The sequence below is a fragment of the Phyllostomus discolor genome, chromosome 15 (assembly GCF_004126475.2).
Source record: "Phyllostomus discolor isolate MPI-MPIP mPhyDis1 chromosome 15, mPhyDis1.pri.v3, whole genome shotgun sequence".
NCBI lineage: Eukaryota > Metazoa > Chordata > Mammalia > Chiroptera > Phyllostomidae > Phyllostomus > Phyllostomus discolor.
The window spans coordinates 8,655,402-8,674,452 of NC_040917.2; the positions used below are offsets into that span (position 1 = coordinate 8,655,402).

Sequence of the window (19,051 nt, forward strand, 5' to 3'; positions counted from 1 at the left end):
TGAAGCAAACAGTAGTTTGTTTCTGTATCACACTGTACAATATTGTATACTTTAGTTATGATATGGTTCCAGAATCACTTAAAAGAAGCTTTTTATTTCATGAGATGAGGAAGTATGTAGTCATGGAACTTCTAATATTCTAGTGGAATGTTAGCAAAAGAAAAAAAGCAAGAGCTAATCTCATCGCTTCTTTTTGTTAATAACCAACTGCCTAGGCAATTTGATCTGTTAATAATTGTATGTTGGTTTCCCTTCGTTTGGTGGATTTGCTGCTTGTCAACAACCACAGCAAGTTGCTACAACAGCAACAGTAGCCTCAAGGACAACAATGGAGCCAGGATAACAGGAGACCATTGTCTCTCCATAGCGATTAACAAACTACAAAAAGAGTTTACGGTAGCTTTGTTCTTCCTGCAGCCCAATGAGATACAGCGGCTGATTCACCTTGACATTCTGATCTACTTAAAAATCCTGTCAGCTTTGGAAAAAAGTGTAAGAGCCTTGGAACAATGGAGCATTTAAGTGTTTTGTCCAGGCAAAACACTGAATTTATAGTTAGTTTTTGCTAGACAACATATAACCTTGACTTTAAAAATTCAAAATAGTCTGCTCTCCATCTACCCAAAATGAAGGGCCATAGCATTTAAAGACTGGCCCAGAGTCATTACCTCTGTGTTAGGGTAGAACTTTGCTTTAAAAGGGAAAAACCTAAATCAATAGAACAGACACTATTTCTTTAATATAATCTAGCAAATGAACCAGATTTGGGAGTAACAATTACTAGTGTGCAAGTTTTTTCAAAAGATTTTAGATTGAAATGAAGGCTTATTTAATTCCAAATTTAACCTGTTTTTTTCTTCAGCTAACGTATTTCCATCATCCCTTAAAACTGACCAATTCTTGACCTGACCAGTGTGGCTCAGTTGATTGGGCATTGTCCTGCAAAGTGAAAGGTCGCTGGTTCAGTTCCTGGTCAGGGCACATGTCTGGGTTGTGGGTTCAGTCCCGTCAGGGCACGTAGAAAAGGCAACCAATCAGTGATTCTCTCACATCAATGTTTCTCTCCCTGTCTTCCTCCCTTCCCATTTCCCTAAAAAATAGAATCTTTCAAGAAAAAAAAAAAAACACTAACCAACCCTTTACACCTAAATATTTCTCCAGCCCAACGTCCCTCCATCCCTGCCACAGCCTTTCTTCCTCTTATGTGGCCCCCGGAGGATCCATCAAAGCACTTCTCAAGTGTTGTTGACCGATCGGACCCCCAGTGCCCACCCCCACCTGAACCGACAGATGTGTGTGACCAGGGATGACACGAACTGGATGTGATGAGACAGGGTCTCAGCCCTCAACATTCCAACCAGCTGCATCTGTGCTGTCCAGTCTTTCTCCTGCCGTTTCAGCTCACACTGTATACTCTTCCTTTGGGACAGCTTCGTGCTCCCAGCACAACAGGCCAGCCTGTTTCCACGCCTTTTTGGTGTTCCTTCTTTTTGTAAGGCCCTTTCCACCCTCAGCCGGCCCTAGAGCAGCTCCGATGGCATCTTCTCCGAGAAACATCTGAAGCCCTGGGCTGTGCTGATTGTCCTTAACTCCCCACAGCACCTGGCAGAAACCTGTGCTGACACTTACTATGTTGAGGTTAATGTGCTTTTGGCTCCCTCCCCAGGTAGGCTGCAAAGCTACTTGAGGACACGGACTGTCGTATTAAATGGTAACCCCAGAACCTTGTACAGTTTGGCTCAAAAATGTTTAACTGCGGCCCGGATGGGGTGGCTCACTTGGTTGGAGCGTCATCCATGAACTGAAAGGTTGCAGGTTCGGTTCCCAGTCAGGGCACATGCCTGGCTTGCAGGAGACGCAACTGATGCTCCTCTCTTGCATTGGTGTCCCTCGCCTCCCCCTCTCTAAAATCAGTAAGCATGTCCTCAGGTGAGGATAAAAACGGCAATGTTTAACTGCACACAATTTGTTAAACTGAATTAGAAAAAAAGTTTAACAGCATTTATTCAACATAATACGTGTTTTAGGTCATATTTATTAAATATTATTTTTCAACTTCATACTTAAAACATCAAAACTTGCGACCTCTCAGGCTACAATGACAAGGACTGACAATGACGTTAACAAGCAGACAACTGCAGCTCTCACGCACTGTTGTAGGAGCATACACCGACAGTACGGACTAAGGCTACCCACAGCCACACCCTGTGACCCAGCAATCCAACCCTGAGTATAGGCCCAGCAGAAATGACAGGAGTGTTCTTAGCAGCAGCATTTGTAATAATAGCCAGCTCCGGCTGGAAATAATTCAAACATCCCTTAATGTAGAATGGATGTATAAACCTTGGCATGTTCACACAGATACTGTGCTACGTATACCAACAAAGAAGTACTTTATGAAGTTCAAAAATGAGCAAAACGGACCTGTGGCAACAGAAGAAAACAGGTCATTCAGGGGTTGTGGGGAATAGGAAGGCAAAGGCACTCGTGAGGACACCTTGGGTGGCAACCGACAGTCACCCAACTCCACGGTAAAGCGCTCTGCACCTTCCACCCAGACAAGTCACGGTGCACCACAGTGAAGAAAAGAACACCTGAGAGCATGCCAGGCCGCTGGAGGTACGGCCCCGACACAGAAGTCAACTGACAGAAGTGTGTGTGTCCCTCTGCTAGAACATGAAAACAGTCTTAAGTGTGTCTAAGGAAACAAATGGTATTCCTTTTATTGTAACAGTTTCAGCCTTGGCTTAAAGGGTCATAATGTGTTCAGTAATGTTCCATGTTACATCAACTAGGCTTGCTATGTTACATATACTAGTTACTTAGCACCAAATTTTTAGCCACTCGTTTTGCTACATTCTGAGAAAACAGCTAAACTCGGCCTACAGAATTACAGTGGTTATTTCTTACTAAGAATACTCCAGAAGAATTTTGTTTTACTATCCTCTCTCTACTTTATAGTCTGACACCAAACAAATAAAATTCTTTAAAATATATAAAATGTATTGCCTGTTAAGATTTGGGAGGAAAAATTTTTAAAAACTTAGAAACTACCTTGAGTTCCTTAACACAGCATACTCTGCACTCTAGATTGTATTTTCGGTCAATATGCCTAACACTATAAACACTAACAGCGCTGGGAATGAGTTTTAACGTTCATAAGGGAATACTGAATTTAACCAAATACTTAATTTCTTATTAAATATTTTGAGGAAAGTGCAAGTAAAAAGATCAACAGATTTTAAAAGCTTTAAGAGCAGGCAAGAACAAAAGTATCTGAAATTGTGCCTGTAAACATACAGAACTCTGGGCTACAGTATATATAAGGCAAGAGTGAATATAAATACAGGGACTTTAGAGAGATACTTTATATTACAGTGTCAAACGTACCTATGAAATAGAACGTTTTGTGCTGGCTGCGTGAACTAGAGCACAAACTACAAATCTTAGTGTTAACCAGAACTTCCTGAGGGGCTGGCGCTGCACCGGCGAGGTATCAGAGGAGGTACGTGAGACCCACTTTTTTTCAGAGACTGTTGCTGCTTCTGACTCTGCTGCTGTCGTCCTCAAGGCAGAGGTCCAGGTGCTCGTTGATCTGAGACTCCACCACTTCGCTCTGACAGACGGGACAGCTGACCGTCCTGCTGTGAGCGGACCAACTGCTGGAATTCTGCGCCGCGGCCGCAGGGTGTGAGCTGCACTCCGGAGCGCTCCCCCCGCTCTGTGTTTTCTCTTTCTTGATGAAGAATCTGTCAAACACAGTCTTGTCCTCCAGCCTGGGTCGTTTACTCAGGAATTCGTTTGTAGACCCACTCGCGCCCTGCGATGCACACGTCGATTCCACTGCTTTTAGAGCATTTCTCAGAGCCGTCTTCGAGGCGGACGCCTTCCTCTGAGAACCAGAAGAGACAGAGTTTTTACTGATGTCACCAACGACTACACTTTTCCTTGGGGACCCAGTCGTACTCCTGAAGGCCTTCTGACTGGCAGCCGACACTCTAGGAAAGTAGTTGCTTAAAACATTCTGGGGACTGCTGCTGAGAACAGGCGGGACCAGAGAGGTGGTTTTCCTGGAGCCACTCTGTTCAAATTTCAGCTCGGCTTTAGGGTTTGGCCTTCCGGCGTCTGTTGAGTGGCCCTGACTTAGGAGATCTCGGGTTTCAGTGATCGCACGTGGAGCAGCGCAGTTCCCAGACGAAGGGGCGCCGTTTGTTTCTCCCAGAACACGTCCTTTCCCGCTGAACGGGATGACTCTGTTGGGTTTACCTGCAAAAGACCAAGTAAAGTTTTCCTTGACTCAAAATGAATACAGCAACAAATATTAAGCCAAAGGGTAGCTTCTGAAAATGAAGAAATGCTGCTCCATCCCGATGTAGATCCATATAACTACCTACTGATGAAAGAAAGAACTTTTAGCAGTTCGAGAACTTGTACTGGAAACGTAGAGGACAGAACACACGATCCACTATTTAGACACGGCGTTCCACCTTGCAAAGGCCAACGTAGACTTTTTTAGGTTTTCACAGCAGGGGGAAATCCTGCCACCACACTCGCTTCCTCCTCACAACAAGGAGAACGTAAGCTCTCCACATAAATTCTTGTACAACTCCACAACTTACCCTGTCAGATTTGGGAGACACAGCTTAGGCCCCTGGGTCCTACCACATCAAACCAGCAACTTCCCAAGGGAAGAGGCATTTGTAATAATAACCTGGTTACCTCTCAAAAGGCAGGGACTCTGAACTTCAGTCTGAAGATGAAGTCCTAGCACACACGTCACACTCTTCTCCCAGTGACAGTACAGACATCCGGAGAAGTCACCTGGGCAGAATCCAACTGATGGGAAGGGCTGTTGTGATGGCTTGCATTCCGGGCATTGTTTTTTGAATGACTGTTTTTACTTTGACAATCTTATTGCCTCGTGTTTCCAAATGACTCACTGAGTCAAGATAAGGAAAGGGATTTTACCCTCAGCTATTATCAGTGGAAACAATTTCTACTTTTACTTCCACCTACAGAGAGCAAAGGATATTTTTCTACCATCAAAGTCTACACCCAAAAGCTTCTAGACACAATCCTTAAGCTTCTCCTAATACCCGCTCTCTAGAGGACAGTCCTGCTGTCCTCACACCGCAGCTACGGCTGTGGGAGAGCTGGGAGAACGTACACCGAGTTACCTTTATTCTCCGCTGCTGCTGGTCTGGCCTTCCCCTTGCCTCTTCTGGAGTAGTTCTCTGGCTCCCTGATCTTCACGTACGTGCCTCCGCAGGTGCTCTGGTGCTCGGCCCACCAGTAGTCGTGCGCAGAGGGCGCCCTGTTGGTCGCCCGCTTGACGTAGCCGTAGTAGGGCTTCCGGAACTGGCAGGGCCCGTCGCAGCGCCACCAGTGCCGCCGGTACTCGTCCACCTCATCGTGGAAGGTGTGGTACACCTGGGGGGATAGGAAGGTCTCAAGTGAACACAAGTGAACCGTTTTCAGAAAATATGTAAGAACCTTTTTTAAAGCTTTCCAGTTTCCCAGAGCTTTCTGAAGTTTTATTTTGGGAAAGACAGCAACTATATTTAGCTTCTGTTCAAAAGTTCATTTAAATGGGAAAGAGCAGCAGCTAACTTAATACTTCATAAACTGTGCCAAGACTGACAAATGTGGACCAAAGAGAAAAAATTATAGAAAAACACAAAGCCTTTTATACGTGCTAGAAGTTTTAGAAAATAAATTTTTAAAGGACCAAAAATTAGGGTGAAGACAAGAGTTTAATGCCACAGTAAGAATGGTCCCCTATGCGTATTAACCCCAAAGGGTTCTGAAGGACTGTTTCTGTACGTGCTGGGCCCCCGATGACACAAGCGTCTTGCCCAGGGCAGCCCCTGCTGACCCCTGCTCTGCGCGTCCGCACAGCTGTTCGCTCGTGTCTTTGAGAGAAGCTTGTGGGCTGTCATTTTGTCCATCTCCAGATGGAACAGTCTCCAGAGTCCGAGTGCTTTCATCTCCATGTCCCTAGTGGCTAATACGAGCTTGGCACAGTGAGGGTGCCCTCAGCATTCGCTGACTGAGAGCTTCATTCACCGAGTGGAGCAAAACTCTCTGTGAATGTGGGTTCCACTCCTCCCTCAGGATCATTCTGTCTCACCCCCTGGATGAAATCTTCCTTAGAACTCAAGCAGAAGACAGAGAAAAGTTTTGATGGAAAGGAAGGTTAGCCCTCCCACCTGGGTGGCAATGAGGATGGCAGGGCACCATTGAAAGGACTCTCCTAACTCTATCCTAAGAATACTAAAACACCAATTCAAAAGAACCTGTGCATCCCAATGTTCACAGCAGCACAATTTACAATAGCCAGGTGCTGGAAGCAACCTAGATGCCCATCAGTAAATGAATGGATCAAAAAACTATGGTACATTTACACAATGGAATTCTATGCAGCAGAAAGAAAGAAGGAGCTCCTACCCTTTGCAACAGCGTGGATGGAGCTGGAAAACATTATGCTAAGCAAAACAAGCCAGGCAGTGAAAGACAAATACCACATGATATCACCTTTAACAGGAACCTAAACAACAAAACAAAGAAACAAGCAAAATATAACCAAAGACACTGAAATAGAGGCCAGGCTGACAGTGCCCACAGAATAGGGTAGAGGGAATTTCAGGGGACAGTGGGAAGGGTTCACAGGAACAAACTTAAAGGACACATGGTCATAAACTAAAGGGAGGGTGGTAAGGGGAGGGAAGTGGGGAGGGGTGGGAGGGGGGACTGGATTGGGAGTAAAAAGGAGAAAAATGTATTTGAACAATGATTAAAATTTAAAAAAAAAGAAATTAAAAAGAAAAAAAAAAGAAAAGACTCTCCTAAATGACAGTGAGTACCTGCTCTCGGTGGGACATTACGATCTGCATAAGATAAGGAGTATCTGCATATGAGGTTTTTTAAATCAAAGACAATGTAACTTTTTAATAAATTCCCCTTGTAGGAAAGAATGTTCAGCTTTCTATAATTCTATAGATAACACATCTGTTACTTGGCAAGCATGCAAACAAGGCACGTTGTATTCAGAGAAGAGACTGGAGGACAAAGGTTGGGGCAGAGGGGTGTGAGATGCTGCTTTTTCTCACACTGAGAACTCTGCTTACTGAGTCACTGACAAAAAGTCCGGGAATTGGATCTGTTTTGCTTCCAACTCCCGTAACTCCTACAGCCTGGGAGTGGGACTTTTTAACAGTGTAGTCACTAAAATAAAAATGTTCTGCAATGCGAACCTGGATGCCCTGTGGAGTTTGTTATAACAGGATATAACCTGACAAAGCCAAGGTGTCCCCTCGATCAAACCCCTCCGGCATGAAAACACGCATTCTTTTATCCAAGATAAAAGAATGTGTCCTCTCCCCGCTGAGCAATAGGAAGTGCACCAGGGCTCTGCTTCAAGTGCAAGTTCTAACGAAGACGGTGGATGCCTTTTATACCGACAACTCCATAGTTTTTTTGCTAATCTGGATCTTATGTGATTGTTTTTTAGTTCAAGCCACTTTCTTGATGGTGAAAGGAACTGTGCCCACTAATTGTATGAGTGCTTTAGAAAGTTAACACTGACAGCTAGAAAAAAATACATGGAGTGTGAGCACTTTTCATTCTGTCATATTGTCCTTTATTGCATTTAAAGGAAGGAAAACCCCAAAATAGCGAAGAATTTTTTAAGTGTTTTTTTAAATTGAATTTTAGAAAGAGAGGAAAGGGGTGAGAGGGAAGGAGAGAGAGACTCATTTGTTGTACTTATTTATGCATTCACTGGTTGATTTTCATGTGTGCCCTGACTGGGGATTAAACCTGCAACCTTGGTGTGTGGGGATGATGCTCTAACCAAGTGGTTACAAAATACCAAAGGATTTAATCTACGTAGGAATGAGTGTTCTATTGGGTTCACTTGTAGGGGACTAGCTACATTAAATATCTCACGTACAGGTCCACAAAGAGCAGTAGGAGTGGCCCTGTGTTCGGAGATAGGACAGAATAAAATACTGGTGAAGGTTCGGTGTCTGCTGAGGAGACTCACAGGACACAGAAGGTAGAGCGCACTGGAAGGACAAGGGCTTGCTGACAAAGAACAGAAGCGGCGCGTTTCAGGGAGGGGTTTTGGAGGAAAAGCACGGAGGCAACAAGTTCCGTCACAAACGCAAGACCTGAGCAGGGGTGTCGTGGGAGGTAAGGCAAAAGCAACGGAGCATTCACTTGATAAAATGAATTAACAACAATAAAAACAACTATTAGAACACAAACTGCAAAAATGCTTTGCGTGTATTTTCTAATTTGATCCTCACAAGGACCCAACAGACAGGACTGTGTATCCTCCTCATTCACGGTGTCCGCCCTGCAGCCCTCGGGCCACATGCGGCCCAGGGTGGCTGTACGTGCGGCCCAACACAAAACTGTAAATTTACTTAAAACATTATGAGGTTTTCTTGTGATTACGTGTCACAATGTATTTAATGGGTGCCCAAGACAACTCTTCCAGCATGGCACGGAGACACCACGAGGTCGGCCACCCTGTCGTGTCAGTAACTGAAAGGTAGGAGAGGCAAACTACGCAGGCCCCGCAGTCAGTGACCAGCGTCTGAGCCCAAGCAATCTGGCTCCTCGTGCTGTCTGGACCCCAGTCTCTGCCATCTCCCACTACACTGACACGGGGATCCAGGGAGACCGCTGAGGAACGGAAGGACGTAAGACACGGGAGCAGAATCCAGGGCGGACTGGAAGAGGAGACTAGGAGGGAACAGGCCCGGGGAGAGGGATGGCAGGCCTCGCACACGGCTGGCCGTGCCGCCACTCCCTCCGCTCCTCCTAGACCAGCCGGCTGCTTCCCCAGGCCTCTCACTCTTGGGCCAGCCCTCCGGGGCAGTATTTGTTCTCCCCAGTTGTCCGTGTTTGACCAGATCCCAGGAATGGCTATAGGAAGAAACTCGGACTATCACAGACACATGTGGCCCCGCCTACCGTGATGTTGGCCCCCGTCAGGCGGTTGATGCGATGCATGTGCTTACAAAACTCGGGGCCGTGCCCTTCCCGGTCTTTGTCGTTGTTGGTGACAAACAAGTAGGCGTGTATCATTTCATGCAGGAGCGTCTGAAACAGAAAACAATCAATTTGTGACACTTTCGAAATAAAAATGCATCTTCCTACTCTACCTGGGGCCTCACCCTTCTTTGGCTCCCAGGCTCCTTCCAGAAGCTGATAAGAAGTCGTGAGCCATCTTTCTAGAAAATACCCTTGCACTCGTGTGCAGCACTGTGCAGAGCAGCTGCAGCTCTGCGGAGCCCGGCGTGGGCTCCCTGTTCCAGGAGCGCCTTTTCATCTGTGCAGCGAAATCCAGAGAAGAAGCCAATGAGTTCACTGCATAAAAATTTTCTAGTTCTCACTATGATTTACATAATCAGAACATTTGAACACCTGAGAAGGGGAAAAAAATTTACAATTCTGTCTGGGGAAAAAAAAAACACCTTAAGTGAACAAACTCAGAAAAATATATGTGCAACTCATCTCCCAGGCTACTAATTCCTAAACTATCAACAGCTCCTAAAGCCAACGTGGAAATAACCCAATTTTAAAATGGGCCATGGTCACAAAGTTCACAGAAAAAGGGATGTAAATAACCCATTCACATGAAAAAAATGTTCAACTCCATTTCTAAAACAAAGGCAAATACTATAGTAGTATACCACTTCTTGTTTATCAAATCCGTAAAGCTGGTAAGTTACTTAAAATAAAAACAATTAAAAAATCAGTAAAGTTTGACACCACCACTAAAGCTAAGGAAAACAAATATCCCCACATACCCCTGGTAGGAGTGCAGAATAGCACAACTATGGAGAATTTGGGAACATCTAATGAAATTACAAGTGCTTTTTATCCTTTTTACCCAGCAATACCCAGACCAATACAAAAGGTCTTATGTCCTGAGTATTTTCATTGTGGCATTGTTTGCAATGGCAAGAACTTAGAAATAAGTGTTCAGCACTAGGGGCCTGGCTGAATGAACTAGGGTACATCCACATAATGGAATACTGTGCAGCCATAAACAATGAAAAAGATCTCTATGAAATGATTTGGGGAAACCAACTGAGTGTATTGTTTTAATGTAAAGTTTTAAAACAAGCTAATAAAATCAACTGCACTCCACACCAAGGATAGAGAAATTTAAGTGCAAAATTAACAAAAGCACTTAACGCTGCTGTTTCATAATTTGTTCTAAAAAATTGCAAATACATTTTAAATTGTATTTTATTGTTGATGCTGTTACAGTTGTCCCAGTTTTGCCCCCTTTGCCCTCCTCCACCCAGGCCTCCCACTCCGTTGTCCATGACCGTGGGTCACACATGTATGTTCTCAGCTGCCCTCTCCCCTGTGCTGTGCCTCACATCCCCATGACTGTTCTGTGACCGCCGGCTCATACTTCTCAGTCCCCTCACCTTTTCTGCCCATTTCCCCGAACACCCTCCCCTCTGGCAACCATCAAAATGTTCTCCGTATCTACAATTCTGTTTCTGTTCTGCTCGTTTATTTCAGTTTTTAGATCCCACTGTTGACAGATATGTATTTATGGCCATTTTATTGTTCATATTTTTATTCTTCTTAAAGAAGACCTTTAACGTTTCATATAATACTAGTTTGATGATGATCAACTCCTTTAGCTTTTTCTTGTCTGAGAAGCTCCTTATCTGTCCTTCAGTTCTAAATGATTGTTTTGCTGGGTAGGGCAATCTTGGTTGGAGGCCCTTGCTTTTCATCACTTTGAATACTTCTTCCCAATCCCTTCTAGCTGATTCAGACAGAAATCAACTGTCAGTCTTATGGGAGCTCCCCTATAGGTAACTAAATCCTTTTCTCTTGCTGCTTTTAAGATTCTCTTTGTATTTAACCTTTGGCATTTTAATTATGATGTGTCATTTTTATTTAGGGTTGTTAGGGTATTTTTATTTAATAATTTCATTACTATAAAATGTCCCTCTTTTTTCGTAGTAAAACTTCTTCCCTTAAAATCTTTAGTCTGAGCCCTGGCTGGCATAGCTCAGTGGATTGAGCGCGGGCTGGGAACCAAAGTGTCCCAGGTTCGATTCCCAGCCAGGGTACATTCCTGGGTTGCAGGCCATAACCCCCAGCAACCGCACATTGATGTTTCTCTCTCTCTCTCTCTCTATCTCCCTCCCTTCCCTCCCTAAAAATAACTAATAAAATCTTAAAAAAAAAATCTTTAGTCTGGTACCAATATAACCACAACAGCTTTCTGTTGTTAAGTGTGTGGATACACATTTTTTTATCTTTTCAAATTTAACATATGAGTTTTTAAGTGCATCTCTTCTAATCTAGTATGTCACTCTGTACCTTTAACTGGGATGTTTAGTCTATTTATATTTAATACAATTACTGATATATGCTTACCTTTCTCTTTCTCTGGCCTTTGTTCCTTTATTCCTTTTTTAAAATTAACCAAGAATTTCCAGCTTACCATTTTACATTCAGTAGCTATCTACTTTTTTAAAAATTGTGGTAAAAAAACAGCAACATAAAATTTACTATCTTAATCATTTTTTTCTTTTTTTTAAGATTTTATTGATTTATTTTTACAGAGGGAAGGGAGGGAGAAAAAGAGAGAGAGAGAAACATCAATGTGTGGTTGCTGGGGGCCGTGGCCTGCAACCCAGGCATGTACCCTGGCTGGGAATCGAACCTGTGACACTTTAGTTCGCAGCCCATGCTCAATCCACTGAGCTACGCCAGACAGGGCTCTTAATCATTTTTAAACATACAGTTCAGTAATGCTATGTATATTCTTTATTGTGAAACCCGTTGCATTTTATTATCCTTAAAAACAGCATCCCTTATTTCCCTAAGCACATTTTAACATATTTCCCATCCAACCTCGACCACCCTATGCTCTTCTGTGCTTACATTTCAAGTGGGGTAATTGGGGCAAGACAAGTCACCCTGTGTGCATCTTGGAGACTTCCACGCATTTACAAGGCTTGACTCCAGTTTCTACAGCTGCATTAGGGAGTAGGAGGGACCACCACCTCTGGCTGTGAAGAGCAGCCTCACACCAGCTTGTTTTGCCAGCTCAGCCAGACTTCCTGGCAGCACCACAGGTGAAAAGCTGGTGTCTTGATAGATAAATTTGGATTCCTAAGTTTTTCTGTTTCTAAATATGCAACTTAAACCACTGCTTAACCTCTCTGAACCTTAATTTCCTTATGTATAAAAATGAGGATAACACATTGCAATTTGTAAATCATTGTAAATATCAAAATTAGATGCTATACCTGAAAGCCTTTAACTTTGAAGTACTATAAAAATATAAGACAATCATTACTATTTGCCCACAATTAAAGTTTGCAATGAGAGACTACGGAATCTTTTTTTACATGCACAAACAGGTTAATTCAGTCTAAATCAGTAAGAATTTCTAAATTACTGGGCTAAGAATCAAGTTTATGCAAAGAATACCTCCACAAGATCCTTTCTTGGTCTCAACTTTAAAAGGGGTTCGCTCAGACGGACGGAACACATTCCACCTCTCCCTTCATAGGTGCATATCCCAGCACACCTGAAAGACAACCACCGCCAGAGCGTTATTTGCCAAATACACACAAAAAGGGAAACATGAAAAATCAAGTCCTTATACATTTCTTGAGCGGTTCACACAAGAGAACTCCATGGCAGAAGGCTTTCTTAAAAGCACTCCCACGTTGTTAAAAAGAGACCTGCATCTCATCCCAGGCAGGGCGCTACGTGAGCGGAAGTGGCTTCCCCTCCCCCAGCCAGGCTGCAAAAGCTCAGGGAAGATAATGTTCTGCCGCTCCCGTCTCCTTCCCACGAACTATCATCACTTGGTGGCGGTAACAGCCCCATCTCCACCAACCCTTTCCAAAGCTGTAACAGTCTGACTTTTAGCTTGAATACTACCTAAGTTTTAGGTAGTATATAACCACCTCTTGAACTTGTTAATAAAACTCCGTTCACGTACAGGCCTACACGTTCACATCGGGATTTCTCCAACTTAGCGTGTGGGAAAGGGATCCAAGGGGCGCCCCTGAAGACCCCTGGGGTCTAGAACTATGGGAATGCCACCCCCGCCCCCAACTAAAACGCCCAGCTCACTGCTAAGTGATGGTGTCCTAACGGCACAGAAGAGAGGACAAGTCCTGAGCCCTAAGGAACCAGCAAAAAACAAATCAGAGAGGTGCTCACTGATTTCCAAATGAGGTGAGATTCCTAGAGACACCCTTTTTTCTCAGTGTGTCCGTGGTAACTCAAACGACAGCGATATGGGCCACATAGCTTTCTTAAAGCTATTTCAGGGGGAGAAAGATGGCAGGGACGGAGAAATACACCAGAGGAACCGCGTGGTCCAAAACCGGACCCCTCGTTTAACTGCCCTGGGTCCGTCGGGGGTGGGGGAAGGGAGAGAGGAGGAGCCCTGCCCGCCTCCCCCGCACCCCATGGGTTGGGGACTCACAGGGTCATTCGCCTGCTCCACTTCACCTCCACGGCCTCCAGCTGGCCCCAGAAGAACCGGTCGTTGAACTGCACAAACAGGGCCTGCAGATCCGGCGTGGGATCCACCAACTCCCAGGACTCGTCCACCAGTGATAGGGGCTCCTGGGCCGGACTGAGCTTCGGAACCGGCAAGTTCCACTCCTCCTGAAGCCGTAGTGCCAAAACTAGGTCCTCATCCATCGTTGCCAGGCTCCAAGGCGGGGTCCGCCAGCGTAAGGCTCGCTCCCGGGCGCTACTTCCCTTCACTAAGGCTCCGAGGCCCGCGTAGAGATCTTAGAAAATACCGGCTGTTGGGCTATCGGCTCAGCTTGCGGGTCTCGCGAGAACTCAGGGGCAATTGGCTCGAGAACGAGAACTGAGTTTGCCCCAAATGCGGAAGGCAAGATTCTGAAGTTTAAGAAAAAGAACTCAGCACGACACCTTCTAATGGGCTCAAAACCTGGGTTCCCAGAACTCGGGCCAAGGAAGGCTTCAGAAGGGGCTACCACCTCACGACACGTCCGTAACTTCAAAAACGTCACGGCAAGCGCATGTGCAGTATCTGCCTCGCTCTCGGCCTCGCCCACATTCACTTCCGCGTTAGCTCGTCCAGCGCAAGCGCTTTGGCCACTGGCGTTTCCGCGCAGGCTCACTGTCTGGGTTCGGTTCGTTGCGCAGGCGCACTATCTGAAGCTCAGACTCCAGCGCAGGCGTACTCGATTCCTTTCCAATTCTGCTTCCTCAGCCTCGGAGCGTCGCTGGGCTTGGGTGGGCCCCAGCAACGAGGGCACCGGCAACAGCGAGAGTGACAGCGTCTGCGTGAGTCGTGGGCGGAAATGGCGATGGCGATGTCGGACAGTGGGGCGAGCCGCCTGCGGCGGCAGCTGGAGTCGGGAAGCTTTGAGGCGCGGCTGTACGTGAAACAGCTCTCGCAGCAGTCAGACGGGGACCGGGACCTGCAGGAACACCGGCAGCGCATCCAGGCCCTGGCGGAGGAGACAGCGCAGAACCTGAAGCGTAACGTCTACCAGAACTACCGGCAGTTCATAGAGACGGCCCGTGAGATCTCCTACCTGGAGAGCGAGATGTATCAGCTCAGCCATCTGCTGACTGAGCAAAAGAGCAGCCTGGAGAGCATCCCGCTTACCCTGCTGCCGGCTGCTGCTGCCGCCGGGGCCGCAGCAGCCGCGGGAGGTGAGGAGGGAGGAGGGGGCGCTGGGTGCCGAGACCACCGCCGGGGCCAGGCTGGTCTTTTCACTACCCCCGGCGGCGCCTCCCGCGACGGCGCGGGTCCGGGCGAGGAGGGAAAGCAGCGCACTCTCACCACCCTGCTTGAGAAGGTGGAAGGCTGCAGGCACCTGCTGGAGACGCCTGGACAGTACCTGGTATACAACGGGGACCTGGTGGAATACGAGGCGGACCACATGGCCCAGTTGCAGCGGGTACACGGCTTTCTCATGAACGACTGTTTGTTGGTGGCCACCTGGCTGCCACAGCGGCGGGGGATGTATCGCTACAATGCCCTCTATCCCCTGGATGGTTTGGCCGTGGTTAACGTCAAGGACAACCCGCCCATGAAGGACATGTTCAAGCTGCTGATGTTTCCTGAGAGCCGCATTTTTCAGGCGGAAAATGCTAAAATCAAACGAGAGTGGCTGGAAGTACTGGAAGAAACCAAGAGGGCTCTCAGTGAGAAAAGACGAAGGGAGCAGGAGGAGGCAGCAGCTCCTCGAGGGCCGCCCCAGGTGACTGCCAAAGCTAACCCGTTTGAGGATGAAGAAGACGACGAGCCAGCCGTTCCTGAGGTGGAAGAAGAGAAGGTGGACCTCTCGATGGAATGGATTCAGGAGTTGCCCGAAGACCTGGATGTCTGCATCGCCCAGAGGGACTTCGAAGGGGCCGTTGACCTGCTGGACAAGTTGAACAATTACCTAGAAGATAAGCCCAGTCCACCTCCGGTGAAAGAACTGAGGGCCAAGGTGGATGAGCGCGTCCGACAGCTTACCAAGGTGCTCATGTTTGAACTGTCCCCGGGTCGTTCCCTGAGAGGTGGCCCGAAGGCGACACGCCGGGCAGTGTCTCAGCTCATCCGGCTTGGCCAGTGCACGAAGGCCTGTGAGCTGTTTCTGAGGAACAGGGCAGCGGCGGTGCACACGGCCATCCGCCAGCTTCGCATTGAAGGTGCCACTTTACTCTACATTCACAAGCTGTGCCACGTCTTCTTCACCAGCCTCCTGGAGACCGCAAGGGAATTCGAGACGGACTTCGCGGGCACCGACAGTGGCTGCTACTCCGCCTTCGTGGTCTGGGCAAGGTCGGCCATGGGCATGTTCGTGGATGCTTTCAGCAAGCAGGTGTTTGACAGTAAGGAGAGCCTCTCCACAGCAGCTGAGTGTGTCAAAGTGGCGAAGGAGCACTGTCAACAACTCGGTGACATCGGACTGGACCTCACCTTCATCGTCCACGCCCTTCTGGTGAAAGACATCCAAGGGGCCTTGCACAGTTACAAAGAAATCATAATTGAAGCCACCAAACATCGCAACTCGGAGGAGATGTGGAGGAGGATGAACCTGATGACGCCGGAGGCCCTGGGCAAACTCAAAGAGGAGATGAAGAACTGCGGGGTGAGCAACTTCGAGCAGTACACGGGGGACAACTGCTGGGTGAACCTGAGCTACACGGTGGTTGCCTTCACCAAACAGACCATGGGCTTCTTGGAAGAGGCCCTAAAACTGTACTTCCCAGAACTGCACATGGTACTTTTGGAGAGCCTGATGGAAATCATTTTGGTTGCCGTTCAGCATGTGGATTATAGTCTTCGGTGTGAGCAGGATCCAGAGAAGAAGGCTTTTATCAGACAGAACGCATCCTTTCTGTATGAAACAGTCCTCCCCGTGGTGGAGAAAAGGTTCGAAGAAGGCGTGGGGAAACCCGCCAAGCAACTCCAGGACCTGAGGAATGCGTCTAGACTTATTCGTGTGAATCCTGAGAGCACCACCTCCGTGGTCTGACGCTTGGCTCTGTTTACGTGTGCACATATATATTGTTTCTGTATTATTTATATTTATATTAAGTTGCATTCGCATTTTCTCTGTAGTCTCAAACACAGCTTAACCATAAAAGATGCCCTCTCAGATAGAAATTCAAAAGGAGAAAGAAAAAAGTGTTAAACCCAAATAACAAAAACGTTGCCATTAATAAAATATATAATATGCTTTCCTTTTAAGTTATGCTAACTCTCTAACGACTATATTGTCACACTGTATCATCTTAGCTTATCCTTTAAGTCAGAACACACTTCCTCATAGTACATGCTGTGCAGCACAGGGAAGTAACATGTCTAAGTATTTTATGAAAAGTTTCCCAGCTTGCTAAAATGTTAGATTTCTTAAAAGGTCCAGTGCCATATAAAACAATCTGCTTCATATACTTTCCCACCTTAAAATGTGATTAAACAGTTCGGGGTGGGGGGAGGACGAGATGAGAAAATTGGTTTTAGGGTAAATTTTGTTCAAAAGAATTCCTTCCTGAAAGTAGCTAGGGTGCGTGCGCAGATACTCTGACCCGTGTAGCACACACGAGGACACATTCATAGAACAGCCCGGCAAACATTTCCAGTGTGATTTGAATGGCTACTTATTTTCAGCTGCTAAGTAGTAGCTTTATAGTATTTGATTTGGGAGCATTGACTTGAAAATCTCAAGGACTATGACAAACATTTTTTTCAGCATATTCCTGAACTGTGTGAATGTTCGTCTGGCTAGGGCTTTTGTCTCTATCATTAAACATTATAATAATAGTAATAAAAACGGGACACATTAAGGAACCTGGCAGCACCAGTAATTTTTAGCCGCCCCTCCCCACTTCTGTAGTGGCTCAAACTTCATGCAAATGGGAGAAAAGTTTTCATTGAAATACATACTTAGATACCAGGATCTGGTGGATGGGAAATGAGAAATTAGCAAGCCCCATACTGTTCTCAAGTGTAACTGCTTCGAGCAGAGAATTGTGTGTGCTGTTTTGGTAACAAAGTGGAGAACAGAAAGGTGAGGTTTTTCTTCCCAAACCAAGGGAGAAAAAGACCCTTCTGATGACTCTTAGAATGCCCCGGGCTGCATTTTTCTTGTTTTATCTTTTATTTGCCTTATTTTTTTTAAATGAACATAATCCTTACTTCAGATTGTTTAACCAAGGAAACTTGAACTTCCCAAGATTTCTAACCTATTGCCTCTGTTGTGTATCGATTCTACGACGCTGCTCAGACCCTGAGAGAGACCGTGCCGGCGGAGGTCCAGTTTTTCCCAGCTACGAGTTGTGACTCTTGTTTATAGGTGCCATTTCTGATGCCAGTTACTTCAAAGGGTCATTTCTTTTATCCGAATAAAAATAGTGGTCTTCAGACTGAGGAAATGACGTAAAACCTCACATAGCTTCCAATACTGGCTTAGTTACAGTTGTAAAACTCCCTGACATAATTTTACTCAGGCCAGAGGAGCCTTTTATTTTATGTTTACCTCTGCCCATTTAAAAGGTTGAAAATGATCAAAGTTAGAGATTTCCTCTGACTAAGTTTTTTTACATCACTTGGGGATTTTCTAGATAATAACCATACTGGATATCTCCGCTGAACAAAAAGTTATAATTTGTCTTTTTTAAGATCACTGGAAACTTGAATTTGATAAAAACTTTGTGATTCTTTTGTGCCACTTAACAGTTTCTAAAATGATACTGTGTGAAACACATATCATGTACATACTTGATGCTGGGTCCATAAGATGATCGTCTGAAATGAAAACTACTTTGAAGGCGTGGAGTCGTAAACACTTAACTGTGTGTGTACTCAGATATTGACATGGTTGCCTCTTCATAGAACTGTCTGCTTTTTAAAACTGGAAGTCAGAATTTCCTTCTCTTAGAATGTGTGTGCTCCTTCGTCACAGTTGGAGCCGAAGGAAGTGTGCTTTTGGTGGATCAGTTAGTGGGGGGTTGGGGGGGTCAAAACCCCCACTGTGAAGAGTGCACCTGTGCACCGGGACAGCGCGATTATATGGCCGTCCCTCAGAGTGGGGTCAGAGCTCTTCTCTCTCCTTTTCGTTTCATTAGACTCCAAGGCAAGTGCTCAAGCTTGAATGCACTTAGAGATCGCTTGGAATGTAGCATGAGCTGTAACAAACCACTGAGGGCTGACTGCCTTACTTGCTGGCCTCCAACATAACACTATCGCTTGACCTTGGAGTCACAGACTGGACTGAACTCATTACTGTTGAAAAAACACACCCTGTGGAATTAAGTCTCTCTTTGATTAAAGCCTCCGGCCCCGTAAGTGCTGAAGACTCCTGTTTTTGTTGAAAATAGCACCTGTACCTACATGATCAGCATTTGTATTTTGCAACTTGCTTAACTGGGATTGGTAATTTGGGACCTGCCATGTAGTGTAAAACCGGTTTACAGACACATTGCCTATTGCCATGCTGTGATATGAGGGACCTGAAACGTTTGTCAAAATAAAGCTTACAATGTTTCCTACACTGGA

At 46.0% G+C, this 19,051-nt stretch overlaps 2 protein-coding genes across 2 annotated transcripts; one reads left to right on the forward strand and one right to left on the reverse strand.

Annotated features, from left to right (window-relative positions):
• Positions 1-1,501: 1,501 nt before the first annotated feature.
• On the reverse strand, positions 1,502-14,103 carry SPRTN (SprT-like N-terminal domain). Its single transcript, XM_028531233.2, has 5 exons — positions 13,499-14,103; positions 12,487-12,586; positions 8,983-9,111; positions 5,178-5,430; positions 1,502-4,266 (listed from the first exon to the last, which is right to left on the reverse strand). Exons 1-5 carry the CDS (start codon positions 13,717-13,719, stop codon positions 3,527-3,529), a joined length of 1,443 nt encoding a protein of 480 aa, XP_028387034.1. The 5' UTR covers positions 13,720-14,103; the 3' UTR covers positions 1,502-3,526.
• Positions 14,104-14,193: 90 nt separating this feature from the next.
• Positions 14,194-19,051, forward strand: EXOC8 (exocyst complex component 8). The gene has a single exon (XM_028531338.2). The coding sequence runs from the start codon at positions 14,355-14,357 to the stop codon at positions 16,527-16,529; it is 2,175 nt and encodes a 724-aa protein (XP_028387139.1). The 5' UTR covers positions 14,194-14,354; the 3' UTR covers positions 16,530-19,051.